The 19763-nt window shown below is 49.7% G+C and overlaps 1 protein-coding gene across 1 annotated transcript in view; it reads right to left on the bottom strand.

The window, feature by feature from the left end:
• ALK (ALK receptor tyrosine kinase) overlaps positions 1–19763 on the bottom strand; it is a gene marked incomplete at both ends in the record, with an annotated part of 728930 nt that overhangs the window by 109054 nt on the left and 600113 nt on the right. Inside the window, 3 exons of the mRNA XM_082672737.1 lie at positions 8862–8962; positions 11128–11259; positions 18985–19116. Of these exons, the coding sequence (XP_082528863.1) occupies positions 8862–8962; positions 11128–11259; positions 18985–19116 (365 nt within the window). The remainder of the gene's footprint in view (positions 1–8861; positions 8963–11127; positions 11260–18984; positions 19117–19763) is intronic.

The following is a 19763-nucleotide window of genomic DNA, read 5'->3' on the forward strand; positions in this document are numbered from 1 at the left end:
CACTAGGAGACTTTAATAGGATTATGTGAGCCCAGTGCCCAGCTTACCAGATACATTTATCAATGTTAGTTCCTCTTCCTGTATTGGAAAAAGCAGGTAGGGAACAATGACAGAGATAAACAGTTCACAAAAAGCAGAATAGGACAGGATGAAGGATGCTGTATTAAAAATTTCAGTCCAGTGTTTTATATTCCAGGTTCCCTATAGAATTATCTTTCCAGTCTTGTGGGAAGAAAACAATATTTTCTTTTGAGTTACATTGTAATGAGGTGATCTTGGGCAAACAACCTCCTCTGGGCCTCAGTTTCTCTGTAGGTGATAGAGATGATGCTGAGAAATAGCTTTGAAATCCTTTAGCTGGGGAACAGGATTGACTCTGTGAAATGAAATTCCTACAACCTTCATGAACAGCCATCAGAAAGAGAATGGACTCCAGGCACGAGAGTATCTGCAAGTCGCAAAGCCGCCTGGGGAGTGTTTATGCCCTGACAGCTGGGGAGAGCGTGCTTTCAACAGGATGGCCGGTGCATGTGGACCACACGAACGTGTTATAATGATCACCACTAGTGGGAGCCACAAGGGGGCGTATGATGAACAGGTGGACTTGGAATCGGACCCAAATCTCCGCCAAGTGCCCAGGAGGACTTTATTCACACCCACGAGCCTTGACAGTAATTCTTCTATGCCTCAGTTTCATCATGTAATGGCTGAGGTATTAAGTTTGAATGACTCAAAGGTATTAAATTAATTATGTCTGACTGTAATTACAATGGCTGTTGATTACTTCAGCCCATTAGCATGTGTTCTGGCGGCATCAACCACATTACAGTAAGTGGTGACAGAATGCTAGGTTCCAGTGGCTTCCCAGCTCTAGGTACTGAGGTAAGAATTATTTGGACTCCAAGTCTCAGTAGGGCTATATTTGTTGGACCCTTGAGAATCGATGAGGAGTCTCCTTGTTTGCGCTTATCCTGGATCAAGGTTATGCTCACGATTGAGAAGCTGCATGATTAATTAATTAATTATGATGAAGCAGGTTCATTGGGCACATCCCCCTGGTGCTAATACTAGGAACTGTGCAAAAGAATGCTCCCAAGCTGTCTGCATGTTGCTAACTGACCCAGAGGAGAAATAAGAACGTCTGAATTTATGTCAGCAGTGGCTTCTTCACGCCTATGCAGAGTAAGAAGAGGGATAATAATAATTTCCGCCATTCATAAAATATTGTAGAGATTACAAAGAGCTTTCCTATTTTCATCTGATCCTCGAGCGAGTAACACAGGCAGTTTTATTCCCAATTAGGGAGACTGACTGACTTGAGTGACCTAAGTCTAGTCCAGTGACCTTAGAGTGTTTGCAGGATTGGCTTTGGAGTTGGACAGACCTGTTTTGAATCCTGGCTCTGCCTTTCACTAGCAAGGGTGACTAGTAAGTTACTTAAGCTTTTGAAGCCCCAGATTCTGCATCAGTAAATGGGGGTAACAATTCCTCACAAGTCTGTTTTGTTAATAAGATAATGCAAGTGAGATGCTTAGCACAGTGCCAGACACACAGGAGGGGATCACTATTTAAAAAATATAGTAGTCCCCTTAATCAGCGGTTTCCCTTTCTGTAGTTTCAGTTACCTAAGGTCAACTGCAGTCCAAAAATATTAAACGGAAAATTCCAGAAATAAACAATTCATAAGTTTTAAATTCTGCACTGTTCTGAATAGCAGAACAAAATGATGAAATCTCCTGCTGGCCCGCTCTGTCGCGCCTGGGACATGAATCATCCTTTTGGCCAGTGTATCCATGCTGTATACACTACCCACGTGTCAGTATAGGATAAAACATAGTGTATATGGGGTTTGGTACTATCTGTGGTTTCAGGCATCCACTGGGGGTCTTGGAACGTATCCTCCATTGATAAGGGGGGGCTACCGTACTCCTTTAGTTACTTTACAGTTATTAAGGGTCCCTCCCTTAGCCCCAGACTAAGGGAAGGTTTCTTTCTCCTAGGAGTACAAAGATTTAGGGTGTTTGAGGGCTCTATTTAAGAATTTTGGCTTGCTTTTTAAGGTAACATAGCCACGTGGTTCATAAGTAACTTGGAGACCAGGACCTGTCATACTGAAAGTAAGTGTTCTTAACTTTTCTGCTGAATAAACACTAAAAAGTTCCCAGATTCCTGCGGTCTGTCTCCTGCACGGCTGGTCACATGGTGTGTTTGAAATGAATACTCGCTGGCTCCCCGCCTGAGTGAGGACCCTCTGTGCCCCTCCCTTCCTCAGTGCTCCCACCAGGCATCTGTGTGCCCATCCAACCCAGCCAAGTTCCACGCTGCCTTTCTGGTCCCATCCTGGCAGCTGCCATGTATCTCGTCCTGAGGGTGCCACCCCTGACCAAGTTCTCCAGATTCAGGATAGGGCAGGCTCTGGCCTTTGACCTTGGACTCATCACAAAAGTAATAATAGTAGGGCTTCCCTGGTGGCGCAGTGGTTGAGAGTCCGCCTGCCGATGCAGGGGACATGGGTTCGTGCCCCGGTCTGGGAAGATCCCACATGCCGCGGAACGGCTGGGCCCGTGAGCCATGGCCGCTGGGCCTGCGCGTCCGAAGCCTGTGCTCCGCAACGGGAGAGGCCACAAAAGTGAGAGGCCCGTGTACCGCAAAAAAAAAAAAAAAAAGGTTAATAATAGTAATAGCAGCAGTGGAGGAGCAGAAACCACACTTATTAAGCATCTACCATGTGTCCAGATCCGGGCCGGGCACTCTTCTATCTTGGCTACTCGTTTCTCCCAACAGCCCTGCAGAGGATACTGAAGCTGAGAAGAGTGAGGTGTTTGCACAAGGTCACCCTGCTAGAAAGTGGCAGGATTCCACCAAGGTCTGAATGACCTCAACGTGCTGCTTCTCCTATCACGTCACACTGCCTTGGTGATGCTCCTTTTGTCCTGACCCCGAATGACCAGCTGGGCTCCCCTGGACATGGGAGATGTCACAACTCTCGGGCCATGGGGCAGGGGGGGAGGCAGCTGCCTGGGGCCACCGCGCTGCTCTGACTTGCTTGAGATGTCAGCATCACCACATGGGAGCCAGAGGGGCCCTGTGCTTCCTGCTGGGCCCACCATGACGTCCTGGACAGAGATGGACAGCCCAGCTGGATGTCACACAGGAAGCATGGAGTTCTATCCCTGCTTCTTCAAGGCTCCTCGAAGCCGAAGAGGAGGGATGCAGAGAGTAGAGGGTGCAAAAGCAAGCCCTGGCAAGTCTAGCTGGATTCGCTCTTGGTTTAAGCAAACACTGAAGCCTGGAGCTGTCCGAAGACGAGCGGGACTTGCCTGTGAGTCGGTGAGCGTTCTGTCACTGCAGTGGATGTCACAGCATTAGATGAGATGGGAGTTGGATATCCAGACCTCAAACACCGTGCAAAGGTGCTCAGGCTCGTGGGAGGGGAGCTAGGCATGGTGTTGCCCCAGAGTCCCCCCTAGCTTGGCATTGAGCCCTAACTGTTTACAAAGAGGGTTTCTGCAGCCACCACAAAGTGTTTGTGCAGCATTGCTTGGCCACACAAGGCAGAGGCTGTCCTAGGTGGACTCTGGAAGAAACTGCTTGCTCTTCCACCAGTCAGCACTCAGCTGAGACACAGGGGAGGACGGTAAGTAGGGAGAAGGGAAGGCTGAAGTTTGCTTCTCCCCAGGTGGGCCCATGTTCTAGGCAGAATGTTGAGTGAATCCAGGAAATGACAGCCTTACTCGGGATCAAGCTCGTGAAGCCCCTTGGGGTAGCTTCTCCTTCCTGATTCGCTAAAATAAGTGAGAGCACGTGGGGCTGAGAACAAGGCACATGCAAGGTGAGTGGCAGTGTCGCCTCGGCTGCTCAGGAATTAGACCCAGCAACTAGTCCCAGCTTGAGGAGAGGCAAAGTGGGTAACTAGTCTGCTACAAAATGCTATGAATTCCCTTCCTGCCTCTGGAGATGAGGAATCTATGGTGAGGTAGGGTGAGGGCTCTGGGTTAGGTGAGAGCCATGCCAGTCCTCAGGGATGCTTCTGAGGCCCACATCAACTCCCCAGAAACTGAGAAGGTACCACCATTGCCGGGGACAGGGCAATGTGACAGAAAGAGCACGAGGCTTGAAGTCATAAGGCCTGAGTTTGATCCTGATTTTGTATGTACTGGCTGTGCAGCTCTGGGTACATTTCTTTCCTGTCCTGAACAGATGGAATGCTCCATCCCCTGGGCAGCCCTGCATGAACCCTGACCCAGATCACGGGCGGGGCGGCCCCTGACACCTAGGATCTACTCCAGAAAGTGAGCTGCATAGAATATTCTTAGCATCTTTAGCTCCTGCTTGTTGAGGGTTTGGTGGGGCTGACAAAGGAAGAGCCATTCAGGTTTTGCATTTTTTTCTACCTCAAGCCATCCTAGAGGAATTATTGTTACTCTTATTCTCCTTTTTTTGCCTTTCCAAGGGGGATTTTGCTATTGAATTTAATAAACTGTTAAAACACAGGAGTCACGAAGTTCCTGTCTTCTTCCTATCTGGAAGTCCTGTTTGTCTGCCCATGGGGAGGGGGTGAGGCCAGCTTGACCAGGCCCCATCAGCACAGCCATGACACTCACTGTGGGTTACACCGAGATGCTGGAGAATGCCCCACCAGCCAAGTCCCTGGGAAAGGATGGGCCCTGTGTCCAGGAATGGTCACCAGCAGCCTGGAAAGCCTTACAAAATCAACCAGAGTGCAATTCGCTGAACAACTCCCTCGCCTCCAGCCTTGGGGGCCCTGCCTGCGTAGCGGGCTCCTCCTCAGCGGGCCTTTGAGCAGAACTTAACAGGTGGCAGAAGGCAATTCCAGATGCCAGCCTCCTCTCCCACGTTCCTCTGGCCACATTTGCTGGTTTTAATGACACGGAGCTGAGGTCTCCTTCCCTGCAGGCCAGATAGCCTATGCCGACATGGAGGAGGCCCTCCGGTCGCCTTCTGCTCCCATCTCAGCAGCTCCTAGCCGCTAATGAAAGCTTTTATCACCACAGGGCTGATGCCAGGAGTAGAAAGGACCGGCCGTGCGCCAGCCCTAGCGTGTGTGTGCCTGCGTGTTCGCACACGTGTGCAGGGAGAGCTCAGAGGCGGCTGCAGCTTTGGCAAGATCAGAAGACCAGTAGCCAGGAATTGGCCTGCCCTAGGCTGTCATTACAAATTAAGTGGCTCACGTGCCGCTTCCTGTGTCCCTTTCATTCCTGCAGCTCATAGATGAAAAACTACTTTCATGTTTTGGAGGGGGGAGGAGATTGAGGGAAGCCCATTTCTCCGCCCACCCCCCCCAGCCTTGTTCTGTCCTGAGAACATGGCATAAACTATTCTAGTCACAGGCAGGCTATTCAAATAAAATAGAACTTCAAGCCACACTGGGCTTGTTGAGACATTCAGGCTTCTAGGATGTGTGAAAGGCAGGGGAGGGGTGGAGACGGCCCCTGCCACTCTCCCGTCCTTTTTATTACCAGCAGCTGCAATGCTAAACACATCCCAGTGTGTCTCCCAGCCACAGCGGAGGCCAGCAGTTCTGACAGCAAGCGAGCGCAGGAAAGCCACCGTGAGGCTCCCCTCCCCAGAGGCAACTTTAATTATTTGAACTGGAGCTCAGCAAAATAAAAATAAAATAAAATTGGAATATATCATAAGTGGTGCCTCACTTTCCCGCAGGGAATAGCTGGTGGTAGGTGGGCGGGGCAGGGCTGGGCGGAAGTCTTTAAATATTCAAGTCCCTCGTGCAAGTGTGCAGGCCGGGATGGACGCAGCGTGTGCACCGAGAGCAGACGGTGGAGAGAGGCAGCTGGCTGCGGTGCTGCAGGGGTCTGGAGGGAGGAGGCCGGAGCTGGAAGGCTTCTGAGTGCTCTGCAAGCTGGTTGGCACAAAGACACACCCTGTCTCCGTCGTCGGTGGGCACCTGACCCGGCTCCACGCGGGCTCTGAGAGGTGCTCTCCCAGCCCCTTCTGTCTCTACTACGTCTGTCCCCCGCCCTGTCATTTCTGCCCCCTTCTGTGACTCATCTTTCTAAAAGGCAAATCACAGCACATTCTTTGGAGTCCCAGGTAATGGAGGACAACTCTCAGCGTGGGCTCAGAATGAATTTCGGTCACGACTGGCAAGGACGCCTATGGCCAGTCGCTCTTAAGTCTCATCCAAATCACCAAGTGTGGGTTTGAAAATGCAGATCCCTGGGCCCTGTCAGTTACGTCATTCAGGAAGTCTGGGGTGGGTCCCAAGAATCTGCATTTGTCATGTTTTCCAAGTGACCGCAGCTGGAGAAACCTAGGCCTACTAGTCCGCTTACAGCTAGATTTTCAAGGAAAGGCATCGAAGGTGACACCAATTCCCCGATGGAACCCACTGACGACTGTGGGGTTTCTTGGGGTATTTTGAGCTATTCTGCAATTACTTCAGCTCCCTGGAGGCCATGGACCAGGACTGTTAGGGTTTAGAGAAGATGCTCAGTGGTGGGTGTCAGCCTGGAGTTCAGCTCAGCCAACCGCCTGCTCCCGTGGGCCCGCCCCTCATCAGAGACCTTCACCCCTGGCTCTATCCGGTGTCCGCCTTCCTGCACTAGGGTCCCACAGCCATCGGAGGCCTCTTTAGGGCTGGGGGGTTAACCTCACACAGTCTCACACAGCAATGCAACATCCGTTTCCCCGTCGTTGACATTCAGCCAGCCGGAGGGATGGAAATCAACTTCCTGCCTTCGGCATTTAGGATTCGAGTGAAATAGATGGCAGGGCTTACGAACCTGGAAATGCATATTTCTATCTTGGTCATTTATTTTTCTGATGAAAACATTTCCCCCAACGTTGGGAATTCAAAGACCCATCAGCCTGAGATGAATAGTCTGAAACCCGAATGCGAAATAACTGAGCTGATCGCGGACTGGACTCATTGCTTTCCCTTCACTCCTTGTGCTGAGCCAAGTTCTGGAAAAGGGCAGGAAATAGCGGAAACCGCCCAGAGCAAATGTGACTGGAGGAATAATAGAACAGGCGAGTAAAACAAAACACCTGTTGAAGCTATTGATCAACCCAAAGGTTATTAGAGAAATGATGAAGTATTAGAAAAATACCAGTTTTACCTTGACATTTCTTTTTCTGAAATCAGCCTCATATTAAATCCAGTGAAGAATAAATTTAAAGATGAAATGCTTTTAAGGATCCCCCTCACCTCTCAGATGGGCCAACCAACTCTCCTCATTTAGATTTCCTCTTAAGAAGCCTCCCTTTCTAGGTGCTGCTCTGTGGCACCCGAGAAATATCAATGATGACTGAGTAATTCCATCCTCTGCACCGGAAAGCGTGGTTTCTCAAATACAATTTAACATAATGACTCTATTTATTTGTGCCCTGACTTCTTCAAGAAAGGATTTAAGGTGGCTCACAGAGATACACAAAACCTAGCCAGATAACATAAACTAGGAGAGGGTAAGGAAGATGGGGCAAACGTAGAGTTATAAAATTGAACCAGGAGTAAGGCTGCTACAAACCACACATCATGAACCCCTATCTGCCTACTGGGTAAAGCCTGAGATTTAATCTGACCATTCTTCTGATTAAAAAAAAAAATCATTGATACATCTCTTCCATTCTTTTTTTTATGTTTGTGGGTTTTTATTTCACAAAAAGCCTGGAGGGCTTGAATTTGCCTGTACCCCTAAGCAGGGGGAGGCTCTTTCCTGCATCTCTGCTGGTCAAAGCCCCACCTGCCTGGGATTGCCGGCAGCCCCTCAGAGGGGAAGCGAATCTAGTCGGTTTCACAATGCCCACTGTTTCAAAGGGAACAAATTGCTCCAAGGGCACAGAGCTTTTCCTGAAATGAAGCCAGAAAGGTGTTTCACCTATGAGTTTCCAGAAAGAGAGGACAGACGAATGTAAACTCTGTGCTGGCTTTCTACTGTGTGCAAGGCGTTGACGCAGTGCTTGGTGGGAGTGCAGAGAAGCACAGGCGTGGCCCGGCTCTCCAAGAGCATGGAGGCAGGTTTTTGGCTAAGTCCTCTTCCTCTCTCCCTTTCTCCTTTGCATAATTATACAGGGTACCAGAGACTGTTGGTTAACTATTGTAGTACCTACGTTGTGCCAGACCTTGTGATAAGCCCTTTACATATATTAACCCATTTAAGCCTCCCCTCCTTGGGGTAGGCACTCTTATTGTCTCTACTTTCCAGGTGGGGAAACTGTGGTCCTGAGAGGTTATTAGCTGATCAAACAAATTGTACAGCCAGTCAGTGATGGAACCTGACTTGGACTTAGGTAGTTGATTCCAGGGTCCACGAGCTTAATCACTGGGCCCTGCTGGGGTCTAGCACATCTCCTGGTCCCTAGAGAATGTGACCTTGTGTTAAGAATCATGGCACCTTCAGTCTTCACATTAAAGAGGTAACAGCAACACGAATCATTTGGTTAAGTGGCTCTGGAGGTACCTCACTGAATGCCATTGATGCCTTAGAGAAATTTATGTAAGTCAAAGTTTTGATGTTCTATAATATTTAAAATGTATTATAAGAGATTGACATTTTTAAAAAGGATTCTGTAGCAAGTCGCTGTTACCCTCCCCTGCTGTGCCTTGGAAATACTTTTTGGTTTTGTTTAAATCAAGGTCCTATTGCAAATAGTTCAGTGAAGCTAAGTATGGTGTTTAAGGTAAGATTCTCTGCAGATGGGACTTTACCACGTTGGTGGGTACTGTCTGCCTAGAAGTTGGCCCAAATGGCCCTCTTGTCCTCCTGCAAGAGAACAAGCAGCCCGACCGTCAGGCTACTTTGCTCATCTGTGTGGGTTCATCTGGAAGTGCCCAGAGGTGGGAGGAGAAGGCAGAGAACTAGAGGAACAGTGAGACTTGCCTCGCATGGAGAGTTCTTCATCGGTGCAGGAAACGTAGCGCTGGTCACCGTAGCACTTTCAGAGGTGGGGGCATCGGTGGTGCTGAGCAACAGGGCGTGGCCTGGGCAGAGAGGAAAAGAGTCAAAGACGCACCAACCTCGCACAGTGAAGGGCCTCGGGGTGCAGGGTTAATGGGCCCTGCACCATGCTTCTCTAGCCTCAGGACATCTCTAAGGATACAGGTTTTCTGCGGCCTCTAATGGAGAAGACAGCCTGCTGACCACTGTCTACAAAACTTGGCTCATGCAAAGGTCTTCATTCCAAATGGCCTGCAATGTCCCAGCACCACACATCTGGGTTACTGCATCCTTGATCTCCCAAGGTCACCAGCTTTAGCCCCTAGCCCAGGAGTTGCCTGAAGTATGCTGGACTCCCCCAGGCCCACCCCTGCCCCCCGTATCCAGTCATGCCAGCGCTTTGCCCTCCAATGGTCTCTAAACCTTCACTGTCTTCTCCCCTCTCCGGAGCCCAGGTCATCCTGTGCCCCATGCCCTGACCAGGAAGACTCATTTATTGTTTTCTAAGCACTGACCTGCCTGAAAACCTGGCAGAACATGAGCCCCAGCCCCACGTGGTGGTGGGAAGAAGCATCTGCAAACCTCCAGGAGTATTTTGTAGCTGGTAGGTGCTATGGAGATGGGGCCAGAGTGAGCTCACGACTTTTTAGGGGCCTCAGAGAACCCCAAGTAGGAATTCAGTCCTTCATTTCTATTTTTCTCTCTTAGCAAAGTCTTTATAGAGTTACTACCAAGTAACAAATTCAGGTGGGTCCAGAGCTGAGTAACTAGGCCAGGCCAGAAATCTTAGAAAGCACCCTGCCCATCCTTGAGGAGACATCAAGTGGCTGGGGTTATGTGACCCTGGAGAGAAAAGGCCTTTCGTGGTCGGTAGGTCATGATGGTTGTCTTCAAATATCTGAAGGGCTGCCTCTGTGGGAGAGGGCATAGTCCAGTTCTGTGGGGTTCCAGGAGACAGAAATCAGGGCCAATGAGTAGAATTTACAGAGGGGTGGGGCTCGATGAAGAAAAGCAGTGTTTGATTCTGACCTGTTAAACAATGGAAAGGGCTACTTTTGGAGGCAATGAGAGCCCTGTCACTAGAGGTATTCAACAGAGCGGTGAGGAGGCCGGGAGGAGAAGCAGGTGCTCTTGGCCTCCACGTCTGGGGAGGGCCCTGCAGCGCTCTCCCGTGGTGCCATGACTCAGCCTCCGTTTTAACGGGGCCCAAAGCCAACTCACTAGAGGCAGCCAGCTCTGGGGACCGAGGACAGGACTGCACGGGCTCTGAGATCCTCAGTGGTTGATCTGGACATTGTCTTCTCTCACATTTATCATTATTATGAATCTTTAAAGGAATCTGTAGGATGTATGATCGTTGCTTGGAAAGAGAGAAATTTTGGTACAAGGGACTCTAGCTCCACAAACAGCAGGTAGATACAGGGGAGGGGAAGGGAGAGAGACGCCCCTGCCCGCCACCCTGCAGAGAAGTGGGCCCCAGGGCCTGCTCAGTCCTAGCAGTTGTGTACAGATCTAGGATAGGCCCATGGCTGGGTGGTCTGGCCTCTCCAGTTGCCCAGCTCTTGGAGATATGCTGGCCTCACAGACCTCCTCTGATCCCGAGGCCAGTTCCTCCGGGCGTGGAGTCAGCCCAGCCCAGCATGGGTGGCATCTCTTGGGTGTGTGGAGGCCCTCTGCCCCTCTGGCAGTCAAGCAGGGACTCTAATGAGGGGAGGGTGGGAGTTGCCAGGGGCAGCTGGATGCGGGGTTGGGGGGGTATGACTGAGGAAGGCGGGCTGCAGGCAATGGTCTAGATATGGGGCAAGGTTCCCAGGGCACAGTTCTGGGGCAAATGACGCAACGGCCTACCTGAGCCTTAGCCTCCCCGGTCATAAAGAGGGCTACAGTTTTCCTTATCTCTCAAGGATTTCTGTTCCTGATGCGTAATAGGTTTCAACAAACACTTGTCAAATGAATGGATTATTATTGTTCTTGCTTTTATTCTTATCTTTCAGCTAATCCTTGATCAAAGTTCTCATTTTAAGGATCAAAAGGTGACATTAGCCTTGGCTTGATTCAATCATTCTAATGCTCAAGAGAGTGTGAAGAGGGAATTGTGTAGGTGTACTCCAGGGCAGGTCCTTGGGGGAGGTCCAGTGCCTCTGGGGTGGTACCCCAAGTCTATTGTCTGGTCAGGTGAGCACCAGGGGAAGGGAAGAGAGGGTGGTACCTTGGTGGTCCTGGAACCGGGCATCCTTTAAGGTCCTGACTTGCCACTGGGGCGTGTGGGGTGACAGTGAGCTTTGGGTCCAGCCACAGAATCCATCCTCGAAGTTGCAGTAAAAACCAGCAGGGAGTTTACCTTCAGGGAGAGCACAGGGGTACAGTCATTTCCAGTACTGCTAAAGGCAAAATATGCCAACGGCAAGTAAAGTTAGCCAGGCATGACCATCCTCGTTAATGATAGCTCCCCAGCCAGACCCTCAATGTCTAATCATGCTCATAGTGAAGAGAAGTCCAATCCCTAACTTGTACGTGTGCTGGTTTATACTTTTCTGATCTTCAGAAAATAATAATATGGGGTATTGCTAACCCAGTTTTATATATGAAAAAGCAGAGGCTCAGAGATGTTAAGCAACCTGACCAAGGTCACACAGCCGACAGGTAACCCAGCTGGGATTTGAACCCAGCTCTTCTGCTTTTAAATTCTGTGCTCTTTATACAGATCCACCATGAACATGATCCTAGAAAAGCCAGTGTATAACTCACTGAAATGCCTTTCTAATGGCACAATGATAAGAGTGTGGCGGTGGCAGTGGTAGTGTTGGCTGGGGGTTGGTTGGTTTGGGTCCCTCGAATCACCCCTGCGTGCAGAGACACATATTGCTCAAAACTATCTATTTGCTCCCCTTTATTTCCCAACCCCCTTGCAGTTAAGTGAAGCCACATGGCTAGTTCTGGCCAATGACACGTGAGTGGAAGTGTTGTGCATTTCCTGTGGATTGAGGCTGTGAAAAGCCCTGGTGTCATTTTCAGACTCTCTCTTCTGCTAAAGCAGCCAAGGAGAGTTCTCGTTCCTGGGGCTGCTGCATGATGGTGGCATTTCTGCCAGCAGGAGAGATCCAAGGAGTAGAGGCCCCTCCCACCCCAGCGCTTAGTGGACAGGTGCCGTAAATGTTATGTTAAGCCATGGAAATCTGGGGATGGTTTATTACTGCCGCATAACCTAGCCTATCCTGACTAAGCAATCCCAGTCCCTGGGGCCTCTTTATATCATCTGTTGGCTCAGCATCAAGGGCCCTGTTAACGCTTTTCTCTACATCAGCCCGACCTCGGGTCCCATTAAAGAGGTCACAGTCAGTTCTATACACCATATATTTTCCCACTGCCCACAGAAGGAGGAGGACAGGAGGAGAGGGGTAGAGAGAGCTCCCTTGCTCCAGTTTACTTGGAGAATGGCTGCAGGGAAGGCTCTCAGCCCCGAGGAGCTAGTGGGCCATTCCAGGAGGCTACCCTGATAGTACCCAACAGCCCCGGCCAGGCCTGTCTCCACACAGCAGCTCTCGAGCCGGACCCACCGCTCTCAGTGTCCTTCCTCTGTCTCAGCCTTCTTGGCAACAGCAGGCTGACAAAGACGGCCCTACCGCTTCCTGGCTGTGACAGCACCTTAGTGAATTATTACTCATTTCTCCCTGATTCTCTGTGCATTTCACACAGAGGCAGAATTATAAATTAAAACAGGCTGTCACTGACTTTGAGCATCTCTTCCCATTTATACCCCCCTGAAGAAATCATCCCTCCCGCAAGCGCTGCACGTTCCCCTGATTAAAAATCCAAAAACTAAGGAGATCTTTCTATTTTATTTTTTATGCCCCCCTCAAGGGATCTCACATTCACTTCTTTAGCAAAAACTAACTGGTAGCTGGAAGTGACCTTCCACAAAGCGTCCTTCACACATATGCTTTAAACTGAACACCATGATGGAAGATTCTAGCAGGCAATGGGCCCCTGGTAGAAGGAAGAGGCAGGGCTGAGCTGGGTCCTGCACAGTGTATCATTCCCTCCTTACCCTTTTAGGAGGTAGAGGCAGAGAACTTAGCCTGACTTATGGGTGTTGGTACCTCATCAGAACCGGACACCTGGGCTCTGGCCCTGGCCTCACTGCTTTCCGCTCTGTGACCTCAGGTAAGTCACTTCCTTCCTCAGAGCCTCAGCTCCCTCATCTATACAGTGGGGTAAGATTACTGTATATTTTGAAGGGCTGTTTTGAGGACAAAGTAAGGGAGAGAGAGTGGAAACATTCTGCAAACAGAGTTGAGCAAACATAGAGCGGCGGTGGCATTATTAATGATCACTCATACCCGGGACAAGGAAACTTATCAGCAGGGGAGAGGCTGAAACTGCCAACACTGCCCTAGAGGCAGAGCCAGGTCCCTCAGCTGCCTCTCTGGAAATGCCTATGCCTCCCGCTGGGACAGGAATGAGGAAAGTCACTGGCACTCTCCACCTTCTGGAGGCCCGTCCTTGTCCCAGCTTGACAAAGGGTCCAGGGTGAGCTGGGAGTGGAAGCCCCTTTCTTTTTGGCTGACTGAATAAAAGGAGACGAGGTAGGCAAAAATAGTTAGGTCAACGGGCAATTTACGTGCCAATTAAAACCTTGAAGGGTGGGCAGGAGTGCCGAGAGGATTTCCAACACTGTAAGCACATCAGGGCATGTGCTCAGCAGGACCAGTCCTGAGGACGATGGTGGGGTGGGTACCAGCACCGAGCCCTTGGCAGATCAGGCCGGGTTGGGGAAATTGCTGGGAAGTCCACTGCTGAGCAGTGTTGGCGCCAGTGTCGCGTCTAAGGTGTCACCCCCTTTGATCGCCTGCTCAGTGCTTGGCACACTGTAGGACCTAAATACTTATTTGCCAAATGACATGGGAGTGGGTTCAGTCTCCCAACCCTTTGCCACTCAAAATGTGGTCCAGGGACCAGTCACATCTGCATCACCTGTGAGACTGTTAGACGTGCAGAATCTCAGGTCTCTCCTTCCTACTTCCCGACCTAGTGAATCAGAATCTGCATTTTTAATGCTCTGCAGGTGACTCCTTTGCACCTTAATGTCTGAGAAGCGCTGCTCTAACCCACCCCCTTCTTGGGCTGCAGCCAGTTATTCTGTTGGCTGGATGGCCAAATCGGCTGTGTGTGAGTCAATCAATCCCAGAACATTTGGCACTTATGACACCTGATTCCACTCTAAGAGACACAAATTGATAGAGTCATAGAGATGTGACCTTAGCACCAGCTGCCAGGAGCTGCCAACTATAAACTCCAGGCCAGATGACACTACTTCTTTTCCTTCCTGTGTGACAACGTTGTTAACAATTTTTTTTTTTTTCTTTGCGGTACGCGGGCCTCTCACTGCTGTTGCCTCTCCTGTTGCGGAGCACAGGCTCCGGACGCGCAGGCTCAGCGGGCATGGCTCACAGGCCCAGCCGCTCCGCGGCATGTGGAATCTTCCCGGACCGGGTCACGAACCCGTGTCCCCTGCATCGGCAGGTGGACTCTCAACCACTGCGCCACCAGGGAAGCCCCGCTGTTAACATTTTTGATAAATATGTGTTATACATTTCCTTGAAAAATATAGAGTCATGGGAAAAGTGCTAGAAGAAATACATCAAAATATTATGGTTATCTCTGAATGTCTGAGAGGGAGGCTTATGGGTAATAATTATTTTCTCCTGTGTACTTTTTTGATTTTCCAAATGTTTTACAACCAACATGTTTTACTTTACAATAAAGAAATAAACTTAAAAAAACCCCTGTTTTTGCCTGATAGGAAGCGTATGCCCACCAAACCGATGAGATTATTGAGTACGTGGAGGGGGACTGAGCTGCCTGCAATACTGAGAGAGTCAATGACCCAACCAAGGGATGAAGCGGGGCCACCTGACCCTTTTCTGGGGCACTGCATGCCGTCGAGGCCATTGCTCAAGACACACAGGGAACCTTGAAGACACCCTTCAGTGGGTTACAGCATCCTGGAATGTAAACATGGATCGGCAATGTTTAATTAGAAAGAGAAGGTGTGCGGTGTATGGTGTGTGGGCTTGGAGGACGGGGTGTGAACGGATCAGATGGAGAAGGGCAAGGGCGGTACCACCTCCATTTCAGGTCCCCTACTTATCCCAGCCAGAAATGTCCCACAAGGTTGCGTCTGGTAAGCTGAATGAGCTCTAGTGTGTGCGTGTAATTCCTTCCAGAGAAAATGTGGGGAGCTGAGGCTGGGAGTTGACAGGATACAACCTACGTTTCCCCTCCAAATTCTAGCCGTGGCAGTTTTTGGTTGAAAACTCTCGCTCAAGATTACTGACCCTCATGGGGGTTCCTTAGAAGACCTGGACATCCCCAACAGGCTTGAAGTGACCATTGCTCAGAGAAAATGTTCTAACAGGTTCCAGACCACCTGGGAAGGACCAAGTGAGGTCAAGAGCATTGCCCTTAATGCATCATGGGCGTCAGCACGTCAGCGGGCATCATGTTCCAATTCATATTAGAAGCGAGGAAAGTGAGGCCTAGAGGGTGGAGACGAATGATCTGAGTATCCCCCAGAAGAGCCCTGGACCTTCCCTGCCTTTTCCTCGTCCCTTCATCCTGGGTAGATATGCAGTGAAGGCTGTGCTAGAAACTGCTGGAAACTCACGAAACAAGTGAAACTGGCTTGCAGTGATTAAGAGCATGGGCTTTGGAATCAGACTGGGTCTGAATCACTGCTCAGCCACTGGCTAACAGTCTGATCATGGACTAATCTGGTTCCTCATCTGTAAGATGGGCATAATAGCATCACATAGGATTGCTGTGAGGGTGAAATAAGTTAACGCATGAAGAGTGTTTGGAGCAGCTCCTGGCATATAGAAAATACTCAATAATGTTAGCTGTTACTATTATTATTGTTGTTGTTATTTTCATGGGGATGGTTTCCAGAATCAACATCAGCCAGTGTGGTAGGGAAAACAGCAAAAATGCCAGAGAGAGTGGGGTGCCCAAAAAGGAAAAGGATACTTACTGAGTACTGCCAAGCTCAGAGTGGCCAAAAGACTGGAAGAATCCTCCTTCTAACTGAACTCCTGTCCCTTCTAGCAACCGATTTCTGTAGCAAAGAGTTCCATGGGGGTGTTTTCAGGGCGGAGTGGTCATTCTGACAGCTGGTCAGAACAGCTTTTCAAGTGTGGCTGAAAAGCCTTCTGGGCTCCAGGCGCCTGCCTTCCTTACTGGGACCAGGCTGCCCTCAAGCTTGGAGTTGGTTCTAAAAACACATTAATGGCAAGCCCCGAAATGGTGGGAAAGTGCCCTAAGTCCACAATAATGGGCTGGATCCTGCAGGCTCCAAGCTCTAATCATGGCTCTGTTCCTGACATGCTGTGTGACCCTGAACAAATCAATTATCTTCTCTGTGCTTTCATTTCCCCAGTTGTAAATCAGGACAGGGACTCCCTGACCTGTGTCTCAGCTGGGAAGTGGGTATCAAAAACTTTAAAAAGGCCAAAGCAAAGTCACACAGCTCAGAGGCACTGCTGGAAATAATACAGAGACAAATAACTAGAGAGACACACAGACAGGTCCCTGTCCAGGGCAACATGGGCAGGCCTAGCTTCCTCTTGGTCCACGTGTGTAGTGAGAGCTCCGAGAGGAAGCCAGGAGCAGAACAGTGCGGAACAAGCAAAGGGCTTTACCTGCAACTCTTTACTGAGCTTTATCTGACCAACCACTATTCCATGATTATTGGAAAACTTCATTGGAAAGTTTTGTATAAAAAAGACGATTTTCAAATTGAAAAATGGATTTCTTTATAGTTTCATTTAAAAGGGAATAAATAAAACCTTTCTTTCCCTAAGGGAAGATCTGTCCTCCAAATGACCTGGGGGACACTGTTACCTTCTTAAAAGCTATTTGGCAGGTCACAGCATCTTGGGGCCGGTGTATCTGAGGGGAGGGGCATTTGTTGGGTGTCCGAGCCCCACAGCACCCCAGGCTGCTGCATCCTTTCCCAACCACAACACCCTTGTTTCACTCCCTGCCCCTGTGTTGGATTTACAGCACTACAGGGACAGATGCCGTGTTACTTGTCCCTGCTCCAGTTTACTTTTTAGCTCATTATATATGTGTGCTAGAAGTGTCCGTGGTTTCCCTGGAAAAAACTTCTAGAGTGTTTACTCCTTGCCAGGGAGCAGCTGAGAACACTGTCTTCAAGTGGAGGGAGCACTGTGCTGGGAGTCTAACTCTGCCCCTAACTACCAGTGCGACCTCAGCAACCGGCTTCCTCTAGGGAACCCAGGTTTCCCAACCCATTTATTCATTTTGATCAACAAAGAGTCAATGAGCACCTATGCTGTGCCAGAAATCGTTTGAGATCTTGGTATGGGGAAGAGTACCAGGCCCACTCTGTCCACAGTGAGGGAGAGAGACATGGAAGCCACCTCCATGAAATGTGACGGATGCACACACACTAGGAGAGCTAACATAAAAAGGCAGATAGGGCTTCCCTGGTGGCGCAGCGGTTGGGAGTCCGCTTGCTGATGCAGGGGACGCGGGTTCGCGCCCCGGTCCGGGAAGATCCCACATGATCCCACAAGATCCCATAAGATCCCCGGGAAAAGCTCTCTCACGGCTGGGCCCGTGAGCCATGGCCGCTGAGCCTGCACGTCCGGAGCCTGTGCTCCACAACGGGAGAGGCAACAGCAGTGAGAGGCCCGCGTACCGCAAAAAAAAAAAAAAAAAAAAAAAGGCAGAAAAGAGTAAGTTTTGCTGAGGATATGGAGAAATGGGAATCCTTACACAATACTGGTGGGACTGTCAGATGGTATAGCCATTCTGGAAAGCAGCTTGGAAGTTCCTCCAAATGTTAAATATAGAGTCACCATCCGACCCAGCAATTCTACTCCTAGGTAGGAAATTTCATTTCCAAGAGAAATGAAAACATCTGTCTACACAAAAACTCATACATGAATGTTCACAGCAGCATTTTTCATAATAGCCAAAAGGTGGAAACAACCCAAATGCCCATCCGTTGATGAATGGATCAACAAAATGTGGTACAGCCCTACAATGAAATATTTTTTGGCGATAAAAAGGAATGAAGTACTGATATATTCTACAGCACGGATGGGCCTCAAAAACATTGCGCTGAGTGAAAGAAGTTAATCATAAAAGACCTCATATTATATGATTCCATTTATGTGAAATGCCCATCTGTAGAAACAGTAAGTAGATTAGTGGTTACTTAGGGCTAGGCAGTGGGTGAGGGGGTCGGTGGGGGGGAGGGATTGGAGGTACATGAGGAGAGATTGCGAGGGGTTTCTTTTTGGAGTGATAAAAATGTTCGAAAATTAGATTGTGGTGATGGTTGCTCAGTTGTGACTACACTAAATCGTACACTTTAAACGAGTGAATTGTATGGTATGTAAATTATATCTTTAAAAAGCTGTTAAAAAGTAATGAATGTTACGGTGCATGGATTCCAGGGGGCGGGTTCCAGAGGGAGAAGAACCAACTATACTTGTGGGAAATGGTCAGAAGAGGCTTCCCAGAAGGACTGACTCTTGAGGTGAGTCTTGAAGGAGCAGATATGACTTAAGATGGGAAAGGACATTCTGGGGAAGGGATAGGACACAAACAAAGCCAGGGAGGTGTGAGGGAGCTGAGAGGTGGTTTGATATGGCTGGAGCTGGGGTACATGGAAGGTTGCGGGGAGGAGGGAGGCAGGTGGGTGATGAAAGAAAGGCTTAAAATGTGACGGAGGTCCTGGCGTAGAGGGCTTCTCATGTCACGTTAGAGTTGGGCTTTAGTCTGCACTTTTTCTCTATACATGAGGCTGTTGAGAGCAAAACTTATAAGATCTTGCTTGGTTCTTAATTATATGCTGTTTCTAGACCATGGGTTTTAGCCCTGTCTTTTGAAGACTGTGTAACTTTTGAAAGTTGCCACCAGAAGGACACAAGTGGCCCTGGTCATAAGGGAGGTCATTCAAGCCTCTGATGGTGGGGGAAGGAGGGCATGTGGGCATGGGTGGGGCAGGGCGGGCAAAGCAGCCCCATCTACTCACTGCACAGCTGGCCCTCATCTTCTCCCTGGGCACAGTCCCGGTGGAAGTCGCAGGCCTGCCCCAGCTGGAGGACTGTTCCGTTCCAGCAAGTGAAGGAACTCTGCAAGGCCATCTTGGAGCCCGGGGATGTTCCTGGAGAGCACACAGAGACACATGACACTGGTCAGCTTGGGTGGCCCCGTGGGAAGGCTGCGGGGAGAGCATCCCTCCCACGCCGTTCACATCTCAAGGTCTGAGACTACCCCATTTTAATCTGGCCGAAACCAGGGTCAACACCAGGAGGCTAAGAGGAAGTCAAAGCCCTAACCCCCCGGCCCCCTGGCTGTGATGTGAGTAGTAGAGTGGCCCGAGGTTTGAGCCATGTTCCACAACACTTTGGGGTCCTCCAACCCACGGCTTTAGTGTGCCAGGTGGACAGCTACAGGTGGAGTCTCATCTGCACACAGACAGCTTTCCCCTCAAGGTCAAATTTGGGGTACCAACAGGCATATCTGGTCCAGTATATCGTCCCCATGCTCTTGACCCCAGATTCCACCACTGGAGTGACTAAAACACACAGCACTTCCTGTTTTGAAATGAAAAGAACGCCGTCGTAAGAGCAGGGCTCTGGGCCCTGGATCGGCTCCTCCATGAATGGCTGTGTGATGCTGACCCTGTTCCTTCTCTTTCTGGCCCCCTGTCTCCCCATCTACAAAAGGAGGGGTTTTGATGGTATTTCCAAGGTCTTGTCCGATTCTGAAATTCTTAGATAAGTCATATTATCCAGTGGAGGAAGGGAG

This window comes from Grampus griseus (assembly GCF_964374135.1).
Source record: "Grampus griseus genome assembly, chromosome: 15".
Classification (NCBI taxonomy): domain Eukaryota; kingdom Metazoa; phylum Chordata; class Mammalia; order Artiodactyla; family Delphinidae; genus Grampus; species Grampus griseus.